Source organism: Lutra lutra, chromosome 15 (genome assembly GCF_902655055.1).
Source record: "Lutra lutra chromosome 15, mLutLut1.2, whole genome shotgun sequence".
Lineage (NCBI taxonomy): Eukaryota > Metazoa > Chordata > Mammalia > Carnivora > Mustelidae > Lutra > Lutra lutra.
The window spans coordinates 57,769,817-57,792,272 of NC_062292.1; the positions used below are offsets into that span (position 1 = coordinate 57,769,817).

At 37.6% G+C, this 22,456-nt stretch overlaps 1 protein-coding gene across 1 annotated transcript in view; it reads right to left on the minus strand.

Moving 5' to 3' along the window:
- The window catches only part of EPRS1 (glutamyl-prolyl-tRNA synthetase 1), a 67,272-nt gene that overhangs the window by 1,739 nt on the left and 43,077 nt on the right, over nt 1-22,456 (minus strand). Inside the window, exons 19-30 of the mRNA XM_047703891.1 lie at nt 18,007-18,234; nt 16,536-16,798; nt 14,673-14,724; nt 13,988-14,197; nt 13,547-13,619; nt 12,202-12,281; nt 11,858-11,959; nt 10,759-10,914; nt 10,075-10,272; nt 9,509-9,682; nt 5,561-5,721; nt 3,474-3,552 (exon numbers count right to left, since the gene is read on the minus strand). Of these exons, the coding sequence (XP_047559847.1) occupies nt 3,474-3,552; nt 5,561-5,721; nt 9,509-9,682; nt 10,075-10,272; nt 10,759-10,914; nt 11,858-11,959; nt 12,202-12,281; nt 13,547-13,619; nt 13,988-14,197; nt 14,673-14,724; nt 16,536-16,798; nt 18,007-18,234 (1,776 nt within the window). The remainder of the gene's footprint in view (nt 1-3,473; nt 3,553-5,560; nt 5,722-9,508; nt 9,683-10,074; nt 10,273-10,758; nt 10,915-11,857; nt 11,960-12,201; nt 12,282-13,546; nt 13,620-13,987; nt 14,198-14,672; nt 14,725-16,535; nt 16,799-18,006; nt 18,235-22,456) is intronic.

Here is a 22,456-nt window from a genome sequence, read left to right on the forward strand (position 1 = left end):
GAATTTGGCTAAATATACTTCAAAAGTCTTCACTAAGAAGTAAGGTGCAAGTACACTGACATTAGGAAATTACAAAAAGAACAAGTAATTGATCAAGTGAACATTCTTCCGGGCGAGGAAGAGTTAGTTATCTGTCTCTTACGTTCATTCGGTAAAATGTGTCAGCCAAACTCCCAAAATTGATAAACTGTAATTTTGATAATCTGCCTTAAGACAATAAAGAAGTAATAAATTGGCAAGAAAATCCCCGGGGGATGGGAGTGGTGGATGAGAGAAGGTGGAAGGTTTGTTAGTAATATGTATCTTGAAAAATTTTAATAAAAACTGTAAGGAAAACAGAAGCAAAAATAAACCCAAAGATACAAGAGCTGAAATAACCCAAAGTTACCCCCGTGTATTGAAACTTGGTAAATCATTAGCATCGGTACAAACAGAAAGCATGGAAAGAATGTACATTCATAAAAGTATTGTTTAAAATTCGTTACAAAAGGATGGGAGGAAAACTTTAAGCACGGTCACTGTGAAATAATAAAAATATTAAGACTTAATTACAAAGACTGTCTTTGGGTAATAAATTTAAATTTGGTTTCTTAGAAAATTTTACTTTTATTTTTAACCCATACACAGCTTTACTTTCCTAACTTTAACAAATTTTACAGTAAATGGTTTTATTTTTCCCTAAGAAAAAAACTACTGAGACTTGAGAAGGTATTTATAAAATAGTAATTTTTATTTTTTAAATTTTTTACAGTATTTTGATATATTTGAGAGAGAGACAGAGCATGGGTGGGAGCAAGGGCAGAAGGAGAAACAGGATGCCTGCTGAGCAGGGAGCCTGATGTGGGGTTCAATACCAGGACCCTGAGATCATGACCTGAGCTGAAGGTAGATACTTCACTGACTGAGCCACCCAGGCATCCCTAAAATAATTTTTAAAACTTAAAATGGAATAGTGTGAAAAAGTTCAACTGAAGTTATTTAGACTCATAAATAACAATTTTGTAAAACCCATGTTTTAATTCCTTGTAGCTTCAAAGTAAAGTGTAGGTGATAAGACCTAAAATGTCTGACTAGTTACGCATGTAATTTATTAATATGAAAAAATAACACATAGTTTTAGGCTGTTTGCTCAACCATGGAAAGGTCTTTAACTTTTATTTTTTATTATCTCTATATATATGCTACAAAGAGATAAAACTTTTTGCAATATATAGTATTTTGAATTCTGTAGCAGAAAATGCTAATGATGACAAATACCAATAATCCTATCAACCAAAAATAGTGCTTAATAGGTTAGTAATATAGGTCAACAGTAAAAAAAAAAAAATTATATATAAGTAACATCTATTTTTCATTTAATTAACATCGTCCCTTTGGAAAAATTTACTCAAGTTCTGTGAATCTGATACAGTTTTTTTTTTTTAATTTTACCAACAAAGAGGAGTAGAAAACCAAACTTTCACCTACATTCAAGTTCCAAAGATCCCTTTCTCCTTCTCCCCACCTAGTAAACACAGTTTTGTTTACAAGAGCCTCAAAGGTTGCTTGCTGGTCAGTCACCACACTGAAGTGAGACGGGGGTGGAGCTGGCGCTGGCTCCGGGATCCAAGAGACACAACCTCCTCTAATCTCCACGCGCTCTTTGGACATACAGCGAATATACTACCTACTGGCTGCTCTAGAATAGATGTTGAAATCTCTGACCTAATATCAGAAAAAAAGATGCGACTCTACTGAGACCTGCTGAGGTTCATTTCTTTGAAAGCAATGGATTAACTCGTAGTTACTCTATTGATTTATTAACTCTTATGTAAATATCTTTACCAGTCTGTACTGCAAAAGTGACTACCATACTTCTGTAATGAATGAAATTTAAAAATTCAGTAATAGAAAAATAATCATAAATTACAGTGAAAGGAAAAAAAAAAAAAACACTGCACCAGATAGAGGCTATCCACTTCTCTAGACTTCTACTGGAAGTACGTATGGAAATTATGGAAAAATTATGACAAATTATGGAAACCAGAAAGATGGAAGATGACAAAGGCAATACACCAAGAATAGAAAGCTAAATACTGAAGAATTATGGATCTGAAGGGGATTTTAAGATTATCTTGTACTCATTTTACACATTAGTAAACTGAGAGCCAAAAAGATTAACACTGTCCCAGCTGATGCAGTAAGAGACATATTAAGAGGTTATGACCCTAACCAATTAAAATTTTGCCTTACACTCTCAGCATGGATTAAAAATAAAGAGGGGCGGGCGCCTGGGTGGCTCAGTGGGTTAAGCCGCTGCCTTCGGCTCAGGTCATGATCTCAGGGTCCTGGGATCGAGTCCCGCATCGGGCTCTCTGCTCAGCAAGAAGCCTGCTTCCCTCTCTCTCTCTCTCTCTGCCTGCCTCTCCGTCTACTTGTGATCTCTCTCTCTGTCAAATAAATAAATAAAAAATCTTTAAAAAAAATAAATAAATAAAGAGGGGTGCCTGCAGGCTCCATCACTGAAGCATGCAACTCTTAATCTTGGTGGTGTGAGTTTGAGCCCCACACTAGGTGTAGAGATTACTTAAAAATAAAATCTTTTAAAGAAATAAAATTAAAAAATTAAAGCAAGCGAACAAAAAAGGAAAGTGCATTAAAATGAGTCAGGAGAGAGATCTGAATTCTAGGACCAAGTCCGCCCCTGTAGAGGTCAGGGTAATTCATTTAGACTCTGGCCTGTGGTTTCCTCATTTATAATCTGAGAACACAGAACTGGTTGTATAATCAAGCACGGATACCAGAATACTAAAGTTCTTAAGTGATTCATTCCAGTAATTAATAATTTTGCAAATCAGGACCTCTTCACTATGAAAATTAAAAGTTTCGGCTAGAACATCTGCATACTCACAACACATAAAACTGATAAAAATCTTAAAGAACCACTAAAGTACCTAATTAGAAAGACCTGGGTCTTTTAAAGGCGAGTGAAGTACCCACTCATTCAAAAAAACAGGCTTAGACACAAGCAGTACTCTCTCCCTCTTATTATTCAGAAAAGTTCAGTCAATTAAGATCAGGGGAAATAGACACACACACACACACACACACAGGTCAGAGAACTGAAATTTCTGACATGGACTTTTAACCTTATCTTAGGAATATACACATTACATTACAACAATGCTTACTTTAGGAATCTAATTCAAGCTGAAAAACAAAATGAAAAATTTCAGTAATTAAAACAGAATTAATGTTGTTTAGTCTGCACTTCAAGCATGAGAAAAAACTTTTACAATCAGTTCACAGTGTAATCTAAAAATGATAAAATGCTGTAATGCTTTAGGAAAGCCAGTGGAAAACAGAGCATAGAATGTGGAGTAATATATAATCCTGTCACATGACTGGCCTTAAAAAAGGGATTAATATCATGCATGAGTCTTAAAATACCACTGAAACATTTTTATATTCAAAACTTTTCAGAAGTCTCTTACCTTCCCAGAATCTAGCATCTTCTGAAAGTCTTCCATTGTATTAGCCACAACCATATGAGTCTTAAGGTCTTCGGAAGCCCTATCACAATATAATTGCAAAAGAATACATATTTTTTCTTACTAATATGACAAAGTTTTTTTGTTTTTGTTTTTGTTTTAAAGAAAATAAGCAAAATTTAACAAAAGAGCAATAACCTGGAAGTGAGAACATCTCAGTTTGAACCTCCACTGTGTAGCAATCTCAGCACAGCACTGGATTAACACTAGATGAAGGGGAATTTGCCGAGCACACAATAGGCAATAATTACTTTTGTTATTGCCATTAAAACTCTCCAGAACATTCTATACCTGGCTATACCATTCAGCACCTATGAGAGTCTGCATTATTTTTAAAACCTCTTTGGTCCTAGTTTTCCTTTCTACAAAACTGGAAAAATACTCAAGTAAGTCTAACTGCCATACAGATTGTTGTGTGAATCAAACAGAAAGGCATGGAAATGTTATAAAAAAGGAAAAACCACAAATACACATTATTCGAGCTATTTTCATATACTACATAATTCTTTTCTAAGAACTTCGGGTTTTAGAAATGGAAGTAAGTATCACTCCCTTTTACATTCAAAGTCACACATTACATATAGGATGGTTCATGGGTGGTAACCAAGAAAGAGAAGGCATATTTTTCTTTTCTGAATCTGAGGACTAAGACCATGTGACTTCTCTGCCAGTAACTGCTAGCTCTCCACCAAACCCCTCTTCTGACCTTTTCATAGTCTGACAGGCCCATGTGAGTAAGTCACAGCCAGTGATATCCAGGAAAATATGTAAGGGTTAAGCCTAAGGATGGGGCAAAAAATGCACCTTTATGAAACCGACATTATTAACACATTTACTAAATAAAAATGTCAATGATAAAACTGCTTTTTAGCCACAAAAGCAGTGGTTTTCCAATCAGAGGATGCATGTGAATCACACACCGAACAGTTTTACACCACAGATGACCGGAACCAATCTTAAAACCAACGGATCAGAAACTCCAGGTGTGATGCTCCGGTATGCTTCTTTCCCAAACCTCCCAGGTGACTCTGAAGAGAAACCCCCAGAAAGAACCCCTGTACTAAACGCACTATTTAAACGGCAGCAGTAAGGACAAGCAGCTTTCTAACCTTTCACCTCTGACAATATGACCTGCTCTCAGCTCAGATGGACTTCAAATGCACTACTCATTAGTAGGCTAAGCAAATCCTTGAAGTAAAGTGACTCGTTCTCATTCTCATTTTAGGGCAAGCAAGCCAAGACAAGCAAAATCACTTGCCCAAAACCATGTAATGCCAAGACGAAAATTAGTTCATTCCTTAAATGCAAGATTTACTCAGGCCTAATATGAGCAGGGCACAAGGTCCTAGAAGACATATGAATACATAAGAAGATGCAGGCACCACCTTCCCCCAAACAGGCAGTGGACCTTCCTCTTTTGTCTCAGGTGGACAGGAAAGTAAGTAAGGTGCCACACATACGCATCAATCATTTAGTGCCTCTGCCCTGAGAACTTGGATTCTACAACACTCTCCACAGATCAGGGCTGTCCTGAAGCTTCCTTTCACCCCAGATCTCCAATCCCAGTCAAACCGTTCTTTGCCTTGGCTACACATCATAATCACATGGGGAGCTTTTAATACTACAGCTGCCACACTCGCCCTAGACTAACTAAATTAACATCTCTGGGGAGGCGTCTAGGTGCTGCTATTTTTAAAGCTTCCTAGGTACTACTCATGTGTACTCACAGGTGAGAATCAATGCCTTCATCCCTCAAATTTACACATCTTTAAGGCCTCAATTTAAAGTCAACCCAAATTAGTCCATGGGACAGCCCCAGGCCAGCACTGCAAACCTAGCAGGATGGAGAAAGCCCTCGGAAAAATCATTATGATACAGGTCAAAAACACAAGAGAGGCAAATTAAGAACTATGGGAGCTCAGAGGGAAAGATGACTTCCAGTCGGGACACTCACAAAATTCCTGAGTACAGCTCTCAAAAGCAGAACAGGGTGTCAAGATCAGAGACAAAAGCAATCCTAAGGAACTAACCTTGTAAAAAGGTTCACGTGGATGTCTTCCAAAAGAGCGTGAAGTTTAGTCTCAGCCTCATTATCAGCCACTGTCAGCTTTTCTCCAGTATCTCGTCTGACAGCTACAAACTGGCCGCTCTTCATGTCACGTGGCCCAACTTCAAGTCTGATGGGAACTCCCTAGAAAACAAAAAAGGCAGTTAAAATGATACATGCCTGTCTCTTCTTGAAGACACAGAATATTTCATGGCTTTATCTCCTACAAATCATAAAACCCCCCAAATCAAAGGCATACGCAAACAATAAAAACAGCAGGCAATATTCCTGAGACACTACAGAAATCTCTTCCGATAAGAATGTATAAACCTAAGGAAAAAAATGTACTCCCCAACCAGTTTTGAGCTAAGAGTTGAGAAACATGAAGGTAGTGCTGTCTAGATCAATATTCCTACCTCTTCTCCCATAAAAGCACGCACAGAAAGTTGCATCTGTAGGGCACACAAAGTGGTAAGTAGAGAGGACTTCTTTAAATTAAGGCTGCCCCAAGTCGCTGATCAGTACACCTGGCACATCTGTGATTCACTCAAGGCACAACGGTGTGGTTACATCTTAGCTCCGGATACTCCAGCACGCAGCCTGAGGGGCTTGTTAAAGCAAGGACTGCTGGGCTCCACCCCCTGAATTTCTTATTACAGGAGGTCCAGGAATGGGGCCTAAAGATTCATATTTCTAACAAGTTCTCAAGGGAGGCTGGGACTGCACTCTGGGAACCATTCCCCTATTCCCTATGGATCTCACACGGAGCTTAAGGACCATATGCAAGTTTAAGCCTGTGAATGTTCAACCCTTATGAATGCTCCAGGAGGGGAATTAAGACCCAGAGAGACCTTATTTTTAGGATGAACAGTAAATTTTCTAAACATTAAAACCGTAGGTCTTTTAAACATTTTCTTTCTGAGCAAACGATCCTCTAAAACTAATCCGGGGTTTCGAATTTAAGTTAGTTTAGCCGATGGCAGTCTCCTAAATCAAAGTCAAAGGAAAATTTTAAATGTTATTCTTTAAAAAAAATTAAAAAAAAAAAAAAAAAAAAAGATTTATCTTTAAAGACTTATTTTAGGGGCACCTGGGTGGCTCAGTGGGTTAAAGCCTCTGCCTTCAGCTCAGGTCATGATCTCAGGTTTGTGGGATCGAGCCCTGAGTTGGGCTCTCTGCTCGGTGGGGAGTCTGATTCCCCCTCTCTCTCTGCCTGCCTCTCTGCTTACTTGTGATCTCTGTCTGTCAAATAAATAAAAAAAACTTTAAAAAAAAAAAAAAGACTTATTTTATAAAATAATGAATACCAGAGAACAAATTATTGTATGCTAAGTATTGTTTTATTGTCTCCCTTTATTCACCTAATGTATGCATGGGTAAAAGGGTTAAGTGCAATGAGATTTACAGAGGAATAAGAAGAAACAGATCCTGTCCTCAAGGAGCTTCATATTCTGCCAGGTAAATATGGCATGCACACAAATAATCAGTACAGAAAATCACAAGTGGGAGACTATCCTCAGCTGAAAGAGAAGGAAAGTTACTAGAAGGTAAAAATTAATGAGTAATTTCATCAAAACTGAGGAACATTCTATAAAATAATTAACCTCTATCCACAAAAATGCCCATGTCGTGAATGACAGAGAAAGGCTAAGGAACTTCTCCTCAGTAACGGAAACGAAACTGACATGACAACTAACAGGACTAGGTCCTGTGCTGGATGAGAAGAGTAGCTCAGAGCAGGGCGTCAAAGCCTGAGTCTGGCGAGAGGGCATCTTGGCGTGAGAATAACCTGGCACAGAGTGACAGAGGCCATGGGGAATAAGCAGGGCACTCACACAGGGGAGTGGGAGGCAATGGCCAGAAAGATCATCTGAGGCCAAATCACAGAGGAGGCATATATTCTGCTGACCATTTTTTCTAAGTAAAATGTTATGAATTTACTCACAATGGATTGTTTTGGTTTGCTTCTTTTTCTTTTCAATAGCAACACAAAATTATCTTAGTCATCCAACACAGTAAAAAGAAAAGTAGTTAATTCACTCATTCTTTTCCCCTTTCAACTTTCATAATATGGGAAGAGGTATGAAGAAGTTGTGGCAGTCGCTGGGTTCTAGTCTGGTAACTACACCATATATCCCAGTAATGAAACGGAGTCTCCCAATACATACACATCTCATCCCACCCCCAAACTGCCTCGTTGTACAAAGTTCATCACTATCAAATGAATACAAATCTAGATCTTCCAAAACTATTTTCTTTTCTCAGGAATTCTTGGACTGAATGGAGAGAAATGCCCTGAGTACTTTTCACTAACTAGTGACCCCTCTCACTGTTCTTTAGTCTTGGGCATCAAGTTTAGAATTTAGATGTTCTGTACTCTTTCCTGAGAACTGCAGACAAGGAAGCTGTAGCAAAGCCTACTTACACCCAGAATCTCCTTCACAGTATAGGCTCATCATGGTACTAAAAAGAAGAGTGACAGTGACAAAGTCAAGTCAGTCCTAGAGGGAGAAGTGAAAAGGAAGAGGAGGAAGACAGAAGGGAGAAGTGTATATGGATGCCTTTTTCTCTTTCAATCCAGCCGGTAACAAAGAATATGTTTCTCCTTTAACATCTGGAACCTCAGGCAAGGACACAGTGGCTCAGACAAGCTGCTGCTGGCATCACACACTCCTCTTTCTAAGTAAGCACAAAGTACTGTAATTGGAAGGCAAGTATGTAAGAAAACATTTATCTTTAAAGTCTTCATTAAAGGTAGGTGAGTAAGTAAAGGAAAAATGTATTATACAGAAGAGAAACAAAATCAGTACAACTAATTTTTAGCACCGAAGATTTACCTTAGGGGCCAATTAAAACAAACAGTTGTATAAATACCAGCAACTGTGGGAAGCCTGTATGTGTTCACACTGAATAATCCCAATGCTGCTGAGCCTCCACACTTGGAATCAGCTTGGAGCTGGAGTAACACAACATCTTCTCTGCTATCTCCGATAATGTGAGTTTAGAAACTCTGCTACTCTAGTAAGATTCCCTTGGTAAAGCTTATGAAAAAAATTAAATTCCAAAAGTTTGAAAAGTGTTATTAAAAATATAGATCATCTACTAATGATGATATGCAATAAATGAAATTTATATTAAAAACATTAAGGGGCGCCTGGATGGCTCAGTGGGTTAAAGCCTCTGCCTTCAGCTCAGGTCATGATCTCAGGGTCCTGGGATCAAGCCCCGCATCAGGCTCTCTGCTCAGCGGGGAGCCTGCTTCCCCCACCCCTCTCTGCCTGCCACTCTGCCTACTTGTGATCTCTGCCTGTCAAATAAATAAATGAATAATATTTACAAAATCTTAAAAAAAAAACATTAAATCAGAATTTAGCCTTGAATATATGAAATAAAGATCAACAAATGGGTGTGAGACAGAGTGGTGTAAAAAACCAAATATGGTATTACTTTCTGATGTTTTACTGATCAGCTGTTAACAATGACAGTTAGGTGATGACCATGCACCATTGCTCTTATAGTCTTACTGTTTAAACAGCTTACTTATTATATGAATTCCTGGTATAAACATTTAGTGTAACAACCCTATGAGGTTTATTAATCATATACAAGGTCTTCAAGATCATTTTAATTTTAACATAATAAAAATAAGCTTCCGGAAAAAAGATTTTAAATTTAGCAAATATATAAACTTTATATATTTATTATATATATATATATGTATTATATATATTTATATATATATAATATTTATATAACACTATTATAAAGATCTGGACTTTATGAAAATTAAGTGAAAAAGAAAAAAATTCACAATTACCCAAGTAGAGAAAAGTAATGAGAAAACCTTACATTTCATAGAAACATATGTTAAAAAAAAAATCTAATCCCAAATTGGGAGTATGGAAGTAAAAGATGTAACGGAAGAATTTACCTTGAGCTCCCAGTGATTGAATTTCCAACCTGGAGAGTAGTTATCTCGCAAGTCAACTCTGACTCTAATATTAACACTGAGTAACCGCCTTCGATAATCATTGCATTTTGCAATCAGAGCCTCTCTGTCTTCTTCAGAAAGCGCATTTGTAATGCCACAAGGAATAACCATCACCTAGAACCAGAGCAAGAGCACAAATTTATACAAAGAAACAGCATACGAAGTAATGTGGTCAGGCTGCTGCATGATACCCAGGAATCAAAATCTACTGGGGACTATGTAATTTTTAACACAGATCAACTTGTGTGATTTTTAATCTCCATGGAATGTCTACCAACCAGTGCACATTACTTGTCTATGCTAAATGCATCTTATTTGACCTACTATATCTCATTAAGCTTATGAATCATTTCAAACAGAAGATTTCTAAGAAAGTTTTGTATAAAAAGCAGCTAAAAATTAAAAAAGCAAAAAAACAGTAACAGAAATGATACACACAGTTACACAATACTAAGGTCCAGACTGTATTTTATAGAAAGAGTGATAAACAGAAATACTTTCCTTACCTGAACAGAAGCTACACGGGGTGGTAATACTAAGCCCATGTTGTCTCCATGAACCATGGTCATAACACCAATAGTTCGAGTGGTCAGGCCCCAGGAGTTCTGATAAGCAAACTGCTTCTCTCCTGGTGTCTTTGGATCTTCAAAAACAATTTCAAACATTCTGGAAAAATTCTGCCCTAAATGATGTGATGTTGCCCCCTAAAACAGAGAAATAGAAGCATCAATGTTAGTAACTAATTATGCCTCTGAAAATGATTTCTGTAAGATCATACACCTTAAAATGTCACTAGACATGTTTTACGTTCCTTGACTTTTTTTTATATTAAGCTTTTACAGCATAAATCATACAAAAAAAGACCAGAATTAGTCAAAAAGGAAAAAAAAGTACAGAAGTGTACTGCTGTAAGCAGCCCCTTTTGTAGGAATAACTTCAACTACAAACGTTAAAAAAAGAATCCATGCTTTGGTAATTCAGAATATAAGCCTTCAATTAATTGACCTTAGAGATTTTAAGAATGGAATAGATAAGCCTGAAATTTTAACATGGTCTGGAAAGCACACAAAATACACGGGTTTTTTTTTTTTTTGGAAAGAGTCTCCTTCTCTGGTGACAGAAGTCTATTGGATTGCCCACAGGCTATGCTTACAGTCACCCATGAACCCCATGCAGCATTTTGCTGGTACCTGGATGGCTCTTCCACTAGCAGATATAAACACTTCTAAGGTAGTTGTATAATCTCCTCCTGCAAATTTCTCCTTTTCAGTCTTTCTGCCTTTTACAACAGGAATTGCCAGGAGTTCTTCGTATACCTGAGCATATAAGTCAAGTATCTGCAAGACCTGTAACAACATTTTAAACATGAAAGTGTTCCAATTTATGGTGTATTTGTTTCTTACAGATCTATAAAGCTATACTGTTTAAAACTAACTGTGGTGAGGGACGCCTGGGTGGCTCAGTTGGTTAAGCCGCTGCCTTCGGCTCAGATCATGATCCCAGCGTCCTGGGATCGAGTCCCCCATCGGGCTCCTTGTTCTGTGGGGAGCCTGCTTCTCCCTCTGCCTCTGCCTGCCACTCTGTCTGCCTGTGCTCGCTCTCTCTCTCTCTGACAAATAAATAAATAAAATCTTTAAAAAAAAAAAAACAAAAAACTAATTGTGGTGGAAAAACACATAAAACAATGAAAACCTTTTCTTATGGAAAGGTTAAAGCAGCCAGTGTGTATTTACTAAGGAAGACATTCAACAAAGTAACGTGGAAGAAGTTTAGTAACTTTTTAAAAATGTTCATAAATTTAGATCATTAAAAAAATGTTTATGAAAGATACAAATATATGTGTGTGTAACCAGGTTATAGTGTGTGTGTGTATGAGAGGGAGAGAGAGAGAGAGAACCAGGATGAAAGTCTTCTGAAGAATAATTAATTTCACCCCGGGATTATAATTTCCTCCATACAGGGAAGTCCAAAAATATTTTCATCTGAAAATTTAAAACAGCACATTTTCTAATAAAATTTCATTAAAGCAGTTTCTAAGTCTGTGTACATCTGTATTAACTTGTGTCTTTTTCTTTTAACAGGTGGTACACAAATTTTAAGTAACAAAATAATTATATCAGGAAATTATCTTTTAAAGTTATTTTCAGATCAGATTAAATTTCAATTTAGAATTATTTATTAAATGATTATTATGTAAGCAGTAACACTGTATTACTTAGAGTTGGGGGAATAAAGCACAGCTTGGAGAAAGAAATGGAACATAATAATATGAAAGACAACTTTTTATACCTCTTCTGCTGCTTCTTCAAAGGTAGCAAATGCACTGTGCCCTTCCTGCCAAAGGAATTCACGAGTGCGTAGGAAAGGCTGAGGATGTTTGAATTCCCAACGCTGGAAGAGGCAAGAACACAATTTGATCATTATGGAAAGCTTTTCCATTTTTATTAACAATTTAATGTGGCAAGTAACCAGAAATCATAATTGTAATCCATAACTGTGATTAAAAACTGCTTCCATTCTCCCAATCCTTTGAATATAAAAATAAGGAAAAATAAAATGTGCTTAAAAAACAAAACAAAACAAAACTGAGTACAAAGAATAATGAAAGAATGTAAGAAAGAGTATGTACCTACCACCACATTACACCACTGATTGAGTCTGATGGGCAGGTCTCTGTGTGACTGCACCCACTTTGCATATGCAGGATACATGACTGAAAAGATACAAGAAAATACAGGTGGTTAGTCATTGAAGGCTTTTTTTCTCTTTGAAGGCTGGTAAGAGCTACACGAGTAACACAGTGAATAGAAGTTAAAATGCTCTGTTTGTGTAAATGCGTTTCCAATGTTTGTAATGGTAAGTGAACAGTTAACGTTATTTCATCAAGTGGATTAGTCAAGGAAATAAATCTACCTAAACCTGACCTTATTTTATGTTTTTCAGATTGAAATTTCCACTTCACATTTAATTTCACTGCTTTTCAGCGGTTTTATTTTCAAAAACACTAAGAGAAGCTTACAGCACACATCATGCTGTCTGTGAAGTTCTTCGCACCTATGACGCTGTTCAGTTCCCGTGCTCAATCCACAAAGTCGGTATCATGACCTTAGTACCCAAGATGCGGAATCTGAGCACAGAGAGGTTACATAGCTTGCTGAATCCAGCAAAATTATCTATTAGAATTAGAATTCAGATTAAATCTATCCAATGCATCTATCCAGAGTATGAAAGTCTTGCCAAGAACTGTTAGTTTAAGTGACGGTGTCCTGTCTTATCAGGGCCTGCTCATGGCTAGAATTACTAAACACTCTGCCAACCAGAAAACAGCTGGTGTCATTATTTCAATAATGCATCCTTACAATATTATACAAGAGTCTCACCAGAGGTATGAAGTAAAGAGCAAAGAATCCTTCATTCTAAAGGTGGATAATTACTTTGGAAAACAATGATAAACCCAAAAACCTTGCTGAGACCTTTTTTTTAACCTGCAAAATGGAGATTATAATCGCTACCTCAACTTTTTTCACTCACTAAGAATATATAAATGAAATCACTTAGTAACATATAAAAACCCTATACAAATATAAATGTCATATTAAAATGACTAACAAAATCTGTAAGAAAATATGGCATAAAACATCAGGGTTGGCAAACTTATTATCAATTCCAAGAATTAAAATTATTCCAAGAATAAGTCCTGTAAAGTTCTGAAAAATTACAGCATCAAATAAAAAAAATGATCAAAGTGTCTTTAAAACAACAACAAACTTTATTCTAGTAAAGAGCTCTGCAATGTTTACTGCACTGAGAATAAAATTCTACGCAACTGCGGTATATACTCATCTTTATCAACATTTGTTAAACTGTGTTACTGTCAAGGAGGATCATATATATCACAAAATCAACACTGAGGCAACTCTAGGAGCCATCTCAGGTGTCCCAGTGAGCACTCTCCTATGCCCCAAGGCCCATCCTCACCTGTTTCACTAGTGGGACGAACAGCAATTGGTTCTGCCAACTCCGTTTTGCCAGATCTTGTAACCCATGCAACCTAGTAAGATAAAATCATTTTCCATACATTTTTTTCAACAGCACTTCAGAGGAACACAACAAATACAGGCAAATCTATTTCAATTTTTGCTACAGTAAGTTAAGGCAAGTTAAGTAATTGCTACTGTTCCTGGTAAGAAAAGTAGATACATACTGTCTTTATAAATATTTAGCCAAAAGAGCGAGCCAGTTAGTTAATGTAACAAACAGAATCATAACTTGCCGAAGGTACAAATATATACATATTTTTAATGGCTTTATAGTTCTCTAAATTGGTCTTGCCATCTAAATTCCTGTTCAAGTGTGAACTGAAAATACACTTTTCTAGTTTATGAGAGAAAACTGCAAAAATAAAGCAAATGAACTTACCTCAGGGGCAAAGTCAGCAATATGAGTCTTCTCTTTCTCTAATGCACCTTGAGACACAAACATGGGGAAATAGCAGTTTTCAACACCAAGTTTCTTGATCTCAGCATCAAAAAAGTCCTTGATGGATTCCCAAATGGAATACGCCCAGGGACGAAGAATATAGCAGCCACTTACATCATAGTATTCAATCAGTTCTGACTTTGTGATGACCTTTTTAAAAGAAAAATATAGTCTTTGAAGCCTAAATTAAACCAAAATCATAATAAAAGTGTCAAGTGAATGATAACCAAGCTTCAAATCTGGAGGCTTCAACTGCTGGTAGATTCCCTTAATGTGCACGTAAAATGGCCTTTTCTATAGTGAGAAACACCAACCCTAAAGCCCTTAAGACTTGAATTCTAATCTTGCTTCTGCAGTTTACTATCTTTGTGACTTCGGATTAACCCCTTCCCCTCGCCATTTAAGGAAAAAAAATAGAATAATGATTATCTCAAAGGGCTACTTCTTAATTCATTGCTTTATGTGAACATGATCTAAAAACTTGACAGGTTAAATGGCTATACTATATATATATATATATTATTCATGACTTCGTACATTACTTTGTGTCTGGACTTCAAGAATCTAAATACAAAGTAGTCTTTGAGAAATTTAAAATATGAAAACAAACTGAATGCATACTCACTTGAGAATACCAATCTGCAAGGTTTTCTTCTTTTTTTGCCTCTAGACCCAACCTGCAGATACGAAAAATAATGTAACAATCTCTTCATTCATCAATTGCTTTTAGGCTGAATGGAAACAAACTTCTGAAGTTCAAAACAGAAAACGTTTTCTTCAATATGAGTTATTTCCATATTTATCTCTCTTGTATATTCATTCCCAAGATAACATTTTTAACCTCTTAAAGAGGTGGTTAAGATACTGCCCACAAAGAACTAGGAAAGTTAAGCTAGCAAAAGCTATGATTTTAATGCAGACATCTCTTTCCACAAAGTTCTTTGTAAGGTAATGTATTTGTAATAAAAATAGTATTCACATAGAATTCTCTCACTAAAAAAACTCTTTTGCCAAAATCAATCCAGAAAACATTGTAATTAGCATGATCAATGCCCACTGAGAGTAACACGTAAAAAGTAATGAAAACGGCTGTGTGTGTATGTGTGCAGACATAGGCAGACATAATCCTTACAGAGTCTACAAATTTTTCTTTTAATTGCAGTAAGGAAAATCTGCAGAGATAGATGCAAAATAAGTCAGATCTGCAATAAAAAAACTATTCTAGGCGATGATCCTTTTCTTGAAACCAATAATTATTCAAGCACTGTGGTCTTATGATCCACATAGAAAAAAATCACCCATTAGTCCTGTTTTAGAGTTAACAAACAACGCTTTATTGGCTTAAAATTTTAATGTATTTAAAGCTGACTTCTCCACTGTTTCACTTTGACATGGCTCAACAATATGCCCGAAACCTGGTCTTTTCACAAACAGAGGTAAAAAGTGAGAAGTTCGTGTTCTGTCCTCTATTATTCTAGGATCTATAAGTCTGATCACTCAGTCAAATGCATGAAAAACAACTGTTATATTCTCTTTTTTAAGGAGACGTTGCATGTATGACATGAGGGTTAAGAGGCAGAATTTTAAAATCAGCTCAACAATCTAAAACCAAAAGATCTCACAAAAAAAAAAAAAAATCTGGGGCGCCTGCGTGGCTCAGTAGGTTAAAGCCTCTGCCTCTGGCTCAGATCATGATCCCAGGGTCCTGGAATTGAGCCCCGCATTGGGCTCTCTGCTCAGCAGGGAGCCTGCTTCCCTTCCTCTCTCTCTGCCTGCCTCTCTACCTGTGATCTCTGTCAAATAAATAAATCAAATCTTTAAAAAAAAAAATCTCACAACAGCAGTTGCTAATGATAGCTTTTTCTTTTTACTAAGCCACTGAAGGAAGCTAGAATGAAGTCCACTCTAATTCTGTCCTGGGGATTATGGACAGAGGCATCAAGTTATTCATACAAACTGGAACACACTAAAACATCATCTATTCCAATGTTTTGTCTTTTAAACAGCTTTGTTCCATACCTACCCTACCAAACTCAAAATCCTATCAAGAATGAAGGTGTCACTTAGTCACCATAAAAGATTTTCATCTGAAAAATTTGCTTAAGGTGTAAGACAATGAGTATTGTCAGGCTACCAACTGTGTTAAATGGGAGGAAAGAGGGAACATTTATACATATTTGTTCTCACTTGTGTAGCCAAATGAAGATCTCTCAGTGGTTACGGAAGAAACTAGCTGCGGTTACCAATTCAAGATGGCGCTAGGAGAAACTGGGAAGATGGGATATAAGCATAGGAGTGAGACTTCACCTAACTTCTGATATTCTGAGAGTCCTGAACTAAGCAGATGAACTTGTTACCTAAATAAACAGCATCCTCCAACTTCACATGACAAGCAAACGAACCAAAACCTGTTTTTTAAAAAAATAATTCTGGGGTTGAATTCCTTCACAACGGCTTCACCTGGAATGCAGCTTCCACGTTCCATTACCTGGTCTGTTTCTTAGGCCCCTGCCCTTCTCCCGCTCCACTGGACGACAGTCCACTTCCTTGGCTTTTAAAGGAGTCTTTCTTTTGGCCATCACTTTGCTTCTGAGGCTTATTCTGCTTTTCAGACTTATTTTCTTTTTCTTTCTTTTTCTTATCTTTGTCCTCAGCCCCAGTGGCAGAGACAGGCTTATACTCGACTCCTGTCAGAGATCTGTATTGTGCTTTCAGCTGAAGGAGTTCTTGTACAGCTGAATCTACCTGATCCTTCAGTTTAACAAAAAAGGAAAAGAGAAGACAATATTTAATTCAAATCATTGTCTAAGCGTCAATGACCAAAGCTTCCTAAGCAGATTTGAAAACATAAGTGAAGGCAGAAGGCAAAGTGGTAAAAATAAAGAACATTAAATATACTAACAACTGGAAACAAAAAAAGTACAAGAAACAGGGACAGAATTATACAAAAGAGGGACTGAAAAAAAACAGTACTATAACTGCACTGTCTGAACGGGAGCCACCGGCCACATTTGGCTACTTAAATTCAAGAAAATAAGAGACTCTTAATCTCACAAAACAAACTGAGGGTTGCTGGGGTGTGGGGGGTTAGGGATACAGTGGTTGGGGTACGGACATTGGGGAGGGTATGTGCTACGGTGAGTGCTGTGAAGTGTGTAAGCCTGACGATTCACAGACCTGTACCCTTGGGGCAAATAATACATTATATGTTTATAAAAATAATATAAAAAAAATAAAATTAAATAAAATTAAAAACTCAGTTACTCGGTCACAACATTTCAAGTCTTCAGTGGTGAAGACTGCGGGACGGGACAGAACTGCTACAGAACACTTCCACTGTCACAGGAAGCTCTAGTATAACATGTATCCCACTGCAATTTAAGTTAGGAGCCATTATGCTACATTCGTTCAACATTTCATAATCACAAAGATGACAGCAACCAAGTTTCTACATTACTGGTTAAACTTTAAAATCTGTAATGACATACTGTTTTCCATTCACAAATCTGTACCCAAAAAATCCTACTCTTCTGAAGAAAATATAATTAGCACAGACTACACCAGAGCTCAAAATAACACTTGCATTTGAAACTGACTCAGCTCCAGAATGAGTAAAACAAAGAGCATGCACCAAGGGCCTACAGTGAGCCAGGCACTGTTGGAGTCTAAGTCCCTATTCTCTAGGGTCTCACAGAAGAGAAAGAAGCAGACTATTTAACCAACAGCTAAAACATGGTGTTTAAGTACAATGTCAGAGAAGGCAGAGTCTTATGAGAACGTCTGGTCAAACACAGACGGGGAGAAAAGCAATCAGTGAAGGCTTCTCTAATCCCCAAGACTAAGGCTGAGAACTGAAACATAAGAGCAGAACTTAGATTCGATTGGCCAGAAAGTGTTCCAGGAAAAGAAAGTAGCCTGTAATGTGAAAAACAAAAATACAAACAAAATACCACACTAACCTTAGAGGCCTTTTCAGCTTTAAGTTTTCGAACAACTTCTCCTTGAGAAGCTACTTTGTCAAAAAGTACTTTGGCTTCTGGTGTTTCTGAACTGCTATGCTCAGAGCTGTTGGTTGAGTCTGAACTTTGAGATAATGGAGGCTGACCGGGAATGTACTCCTTTCCAGTTTTCTCTTTATACTGAGCTTTCAGGGAGAGTAAGCATTCTACGGCTTCGTTTATTTTAGCCTGAGATAAAAGACAAAACACAATTATTTAAAACTTCAAAATTTCTGAAAATTTCAATGATTATCAAAAATCAGTAATTACCACCAAGGTATTTCTATAAATAATCATCATGGAGAAACCCAAGCAACAAAGGAGTTCAATTATAAAATAACAGATCAAAGTTAAAAAAAGGCGCCCGGGTGGCTCAGTGGGTTAAGCCGCTGCCTTCGGCTCAGGTCATGATCTCAGGGTCCTGGGATCGAGTCCCGCATTGGGCTCTCTGCTCAGCAGGGAGCCTGCTTCCCTTCCTCTCTCTCTGCCTGCCTCTCTGCCTACTTGTGATCTCTGTCTGTCAAATAAATAAATAAAATCTTTAAAAAAAAAAAAAAGTTAAAAATATAAACCACATTATAATCCTATATACAAACCATAAAAATAAACATAAACACATATACATATAGTACTGTAACTTCGCATTTTACGTATGTAAACAGACAAATAAATCATAGGATATCCAAGCAAAGTGGCATTGTCCAAGCCCTGTGTCTATAAATAGGAGAGTCAGAAATTACAAAATCAGAATAAAGATCAGCTCAATGGCTTTGCTATACAAACCTTATTTTCATTAGCCTACTAAACAAACACTAAACACAGTACAAAATAAACCACAGTTTGGGCCTAACTAAAGAATAGTTACATTATTCTTTTAAAAATTTAAAATAAAACGAAAAGGTATATTGAGTTTGTGTGTGTGTGTGTGTATGTGTTTTTAAAGATTTATTTAGTTGAGAGAGAGAGAGAGAGTGCGTGAGCAGGGGGAGGGGCAGGAGAGAGGGCAGTAGAGAAGCAGACTCTCTGCTCAGCGCGGTGCCCAAAAAGGGATGGATCTCATGACCCTAAGATCCTGACCCGAGCTGAAACCAAGTGTCATACGCTTAACCAACTGAGCTACCCAGGTGCTCCAGTATGCTGTGGTTTTAATTAGACATTAATGTATACACATTAATGTATACACATCATCCTCTGACACTTCAATGTAATCATAATGAAAAATAAGGAAATGAGATGCTTATGATTCTAGCAGAGAAGGACAACAATGCAAGCAAAGGACACAGGTTTGACACTTTACCTGAATGGTAGTACTATCTTCACCACTGAAAAGCCATCTCACCAATCAGAGAGAGAAAAAGTACCTCTCAATTGCCCTAGTTTCCAAGTTTCATCACTACATTATAACTGCGCTCCAAACATCTACGAGCAAGCAACAGAGGCCAGGAAGAATACTACAGTGGGGGTCAGAGGAGTGCAGAAGCACTGGTTGACCTTCTAAGAACTCGAACTCGCATCTATGGATCAACAAGTAACATCTCCTTGTTCCGATAATTTATGATACAATGTGTTTTGTTGCCTACAGAAGTAGAGTCTGTCACCCCAGGTACCACACAGGAATAAATAGAAGAGGAGAAATCACACAAAGAGAAGCAGGAAGCTTGTACCCCTGATCTGTCTCTTGTTTACACTGCCTTTAGAATTAAAAGCATTTTCACAACAACATATTCCTTTCAACTCCTAAGGAATAAGACACAATTAATCAGAATTCTAAGAATCAAGGAAAAATAAACTTCCATCAGCTAAAAGAAAGAAAATGGGAAGAAAGTTAAGGGACTTTCCTGGAACTATTTCTACAGAAAGAGGCCTTTAAAAGGAGTTCCAGTTTAACCTATAAGCAAGTGTTGACCAGAGTCTGAAGTCAGGTGACACACAATTCAGGAAGATAAAAACCTTTGGCAAGATTACAATTCAAGATATTATAAAGAAGAAAATTAAAATGGACAAATCACTTTACTACTAAATTATCATTTAAAATTATATATATTTGGGGCACCTGGGTGGCTCAGTGGGTTAAGCCTCTGCCTTTGGCTCAGGTCATGATCTCAGGGTCCTGGGATCGAGCCCCACATCCGGCTCTCTGCTCAGCAGGGAGCCTGCTTCCCTTTCTCTCTCTCTCTGCCTGCCTCTCTGCCTACTTGTGATCTCTGTCTGTCAAATAAATAAATAAAATCTTTAAAAATAAATAAATAAATAAATAAATAAAATTATATATACTTATATTTTCTCCAACTGAGAAATGGAACAGTGTGATAACTGAGTTATCTATTCAGTTAGTTTTCAAAATAGTGAAACAATACTGCTCTCTACGTGGTCTTCTCTGATGATTTAGAGGTATCTAAAGAGTCTTGAATTTCTAGAATTAGCATTATCGATACAAAAAAACCTATCACTATTATCTTATAGCCCATTTATTTACTCTGTGCTGGACACTATGCTAAGTGCTTTATGTGGATCATTTTATTTTTCAAAACCACCCTGACTCACTGTATAGAAGATGTATAGCTTGGACATAAGATGAAGCACATTACCCGAAGCTACACGGTAAGCGGTAGGAGAGCCAGGATTTAATCTAGGGTTTATTCTAGAGCCTGTGATCGACTCCTGCTAACATGCCACGAAAACTGCTTTTTTTTTTTTTTTTTTTAAGACTTTATTTATTATTTGACAGAGAGAGATACAGTGAGCAAGAGAGGGAACACAAGCAGGGGGGAGTGGGAGAGGGAGAAGCAGGCTTCCCACTGAGCAGAGAGCCCGATGTGGGGCTTGATCCCAGGACCCTGGGATCATGACCTGAGCTGAAGGCAGACGCTTAACAAGTGAGCCACCCAGGTGCCCCGAAAACTGCATTTTTAAAAGAGGTCTTTGATTCTTACTTAACAACGTCTTGTTGAACGAGGAAAAAATAATCACTTTTAATACTCTAGTTTTCTGGAATAAAAGACATTCACAAAGAAAAATTGGATGGTAGTAATAGATAAAAGATTAAACAGCAGAAGCCTACAAGCAGGTGCTGACAAATCTCAAGTTCTTTTTTTTTTTTTTAAGATTTTATTTATTTGACAGATCACAACTAGGCAGAGCAGCAGGCAGAGGGGGAGGAGGAAGCAGGCTCCCTACTGAGGAGGGAGCCCGATGTGGGGCTTGATTCCAGGACCCTGAGATCATGACCCGAGCCGAAGGCAGAGGCTTAACCCACTGAGCCACCCAGGCACTGGCACCCCAAATCTTAAGTTCTTAATAGACAAAACGGTTTTAAGCGTATCTAACATAGCCAATACAACATGAAAAGATTTCAATAAATAATTGTTGATGCAGTTGAATGAGGAAGGAAACAGCCTATCAAAAAACCACTTTGGTGAGAGTTTAAGATGGGAATTTGACAAAGTACACGTGACCCAGGAACGGGACAGAGGATGGCAGAGAACTCACCTGGTTACACCTAGAACAAGTGCCCAACTGCTATTTATGCAGCACACACTAGATGGAAACATTTCTCTGTGGGGAAGGAAAAAACTTTAAGAAGAAAAACCTAAACAATACCATTTTAAGTGTAAGAACAGAAAGGCGTGAGCACCTCAATTATCAACGAAAACAGCTTTTTAAAAAAATCTGTGTTTCCGACTTTCATCTATTTTTCCCAACTCTATGGATGTTCTCCCACCTTTTGCTCCTTCTTAACCTATCCCAGAGAGGGCCGCCTGCACACACGAGCGATGACCATGCCCCATGAGCTTCTCACTCAGTGGGGATGGGAGAGGAGTAACAACCCAAAGAGGGAATTCTCCCAAGTTGGGGACAGAGAGTAATGAAGCTCTTATCATATAAAAAAGCCGGCTAAGAGATTTAGTAAACTAAAAAGTTCACGGGTTTTCAAAACAAGGTGTTTGGGGGTTTTACTAAGTCAACTGGTCAGAAATCTTTATTCAGCTTAAACACCTAATCCTGTATGGCACAGCCCAATCCTGAACCTCAGTCCCAGGAGCCAGTCCAGCACACGAGCACCCGGACTCTGGAGTCATTCTGAGTTGGAACATCTGCTCTTCCATTTCTCAGTTCAGCTACGGGTTCATTTACCTAGATCACAATGTATCCGCGACTTTTCCCCGACACCAATCAATATGAACTCCTCAGATTTTCCTAGAAGATCCCAAAGCTGTAGTCAGTCTTGTGAAATAGCTTGTCTTACAAGATGGATGGATTTATACCTTCTCAGAGCAAAAGCAAGCTTGTGTTAAACACCAAATACAGATATAGCAGAAACTCGTTACACACAAATTCCAAACAAGAAGCTCAAAATCTGTTAAGGGAAAGGATCGGTTTGTGTCTTCTGATTTTCTACCCCCTGCAATCT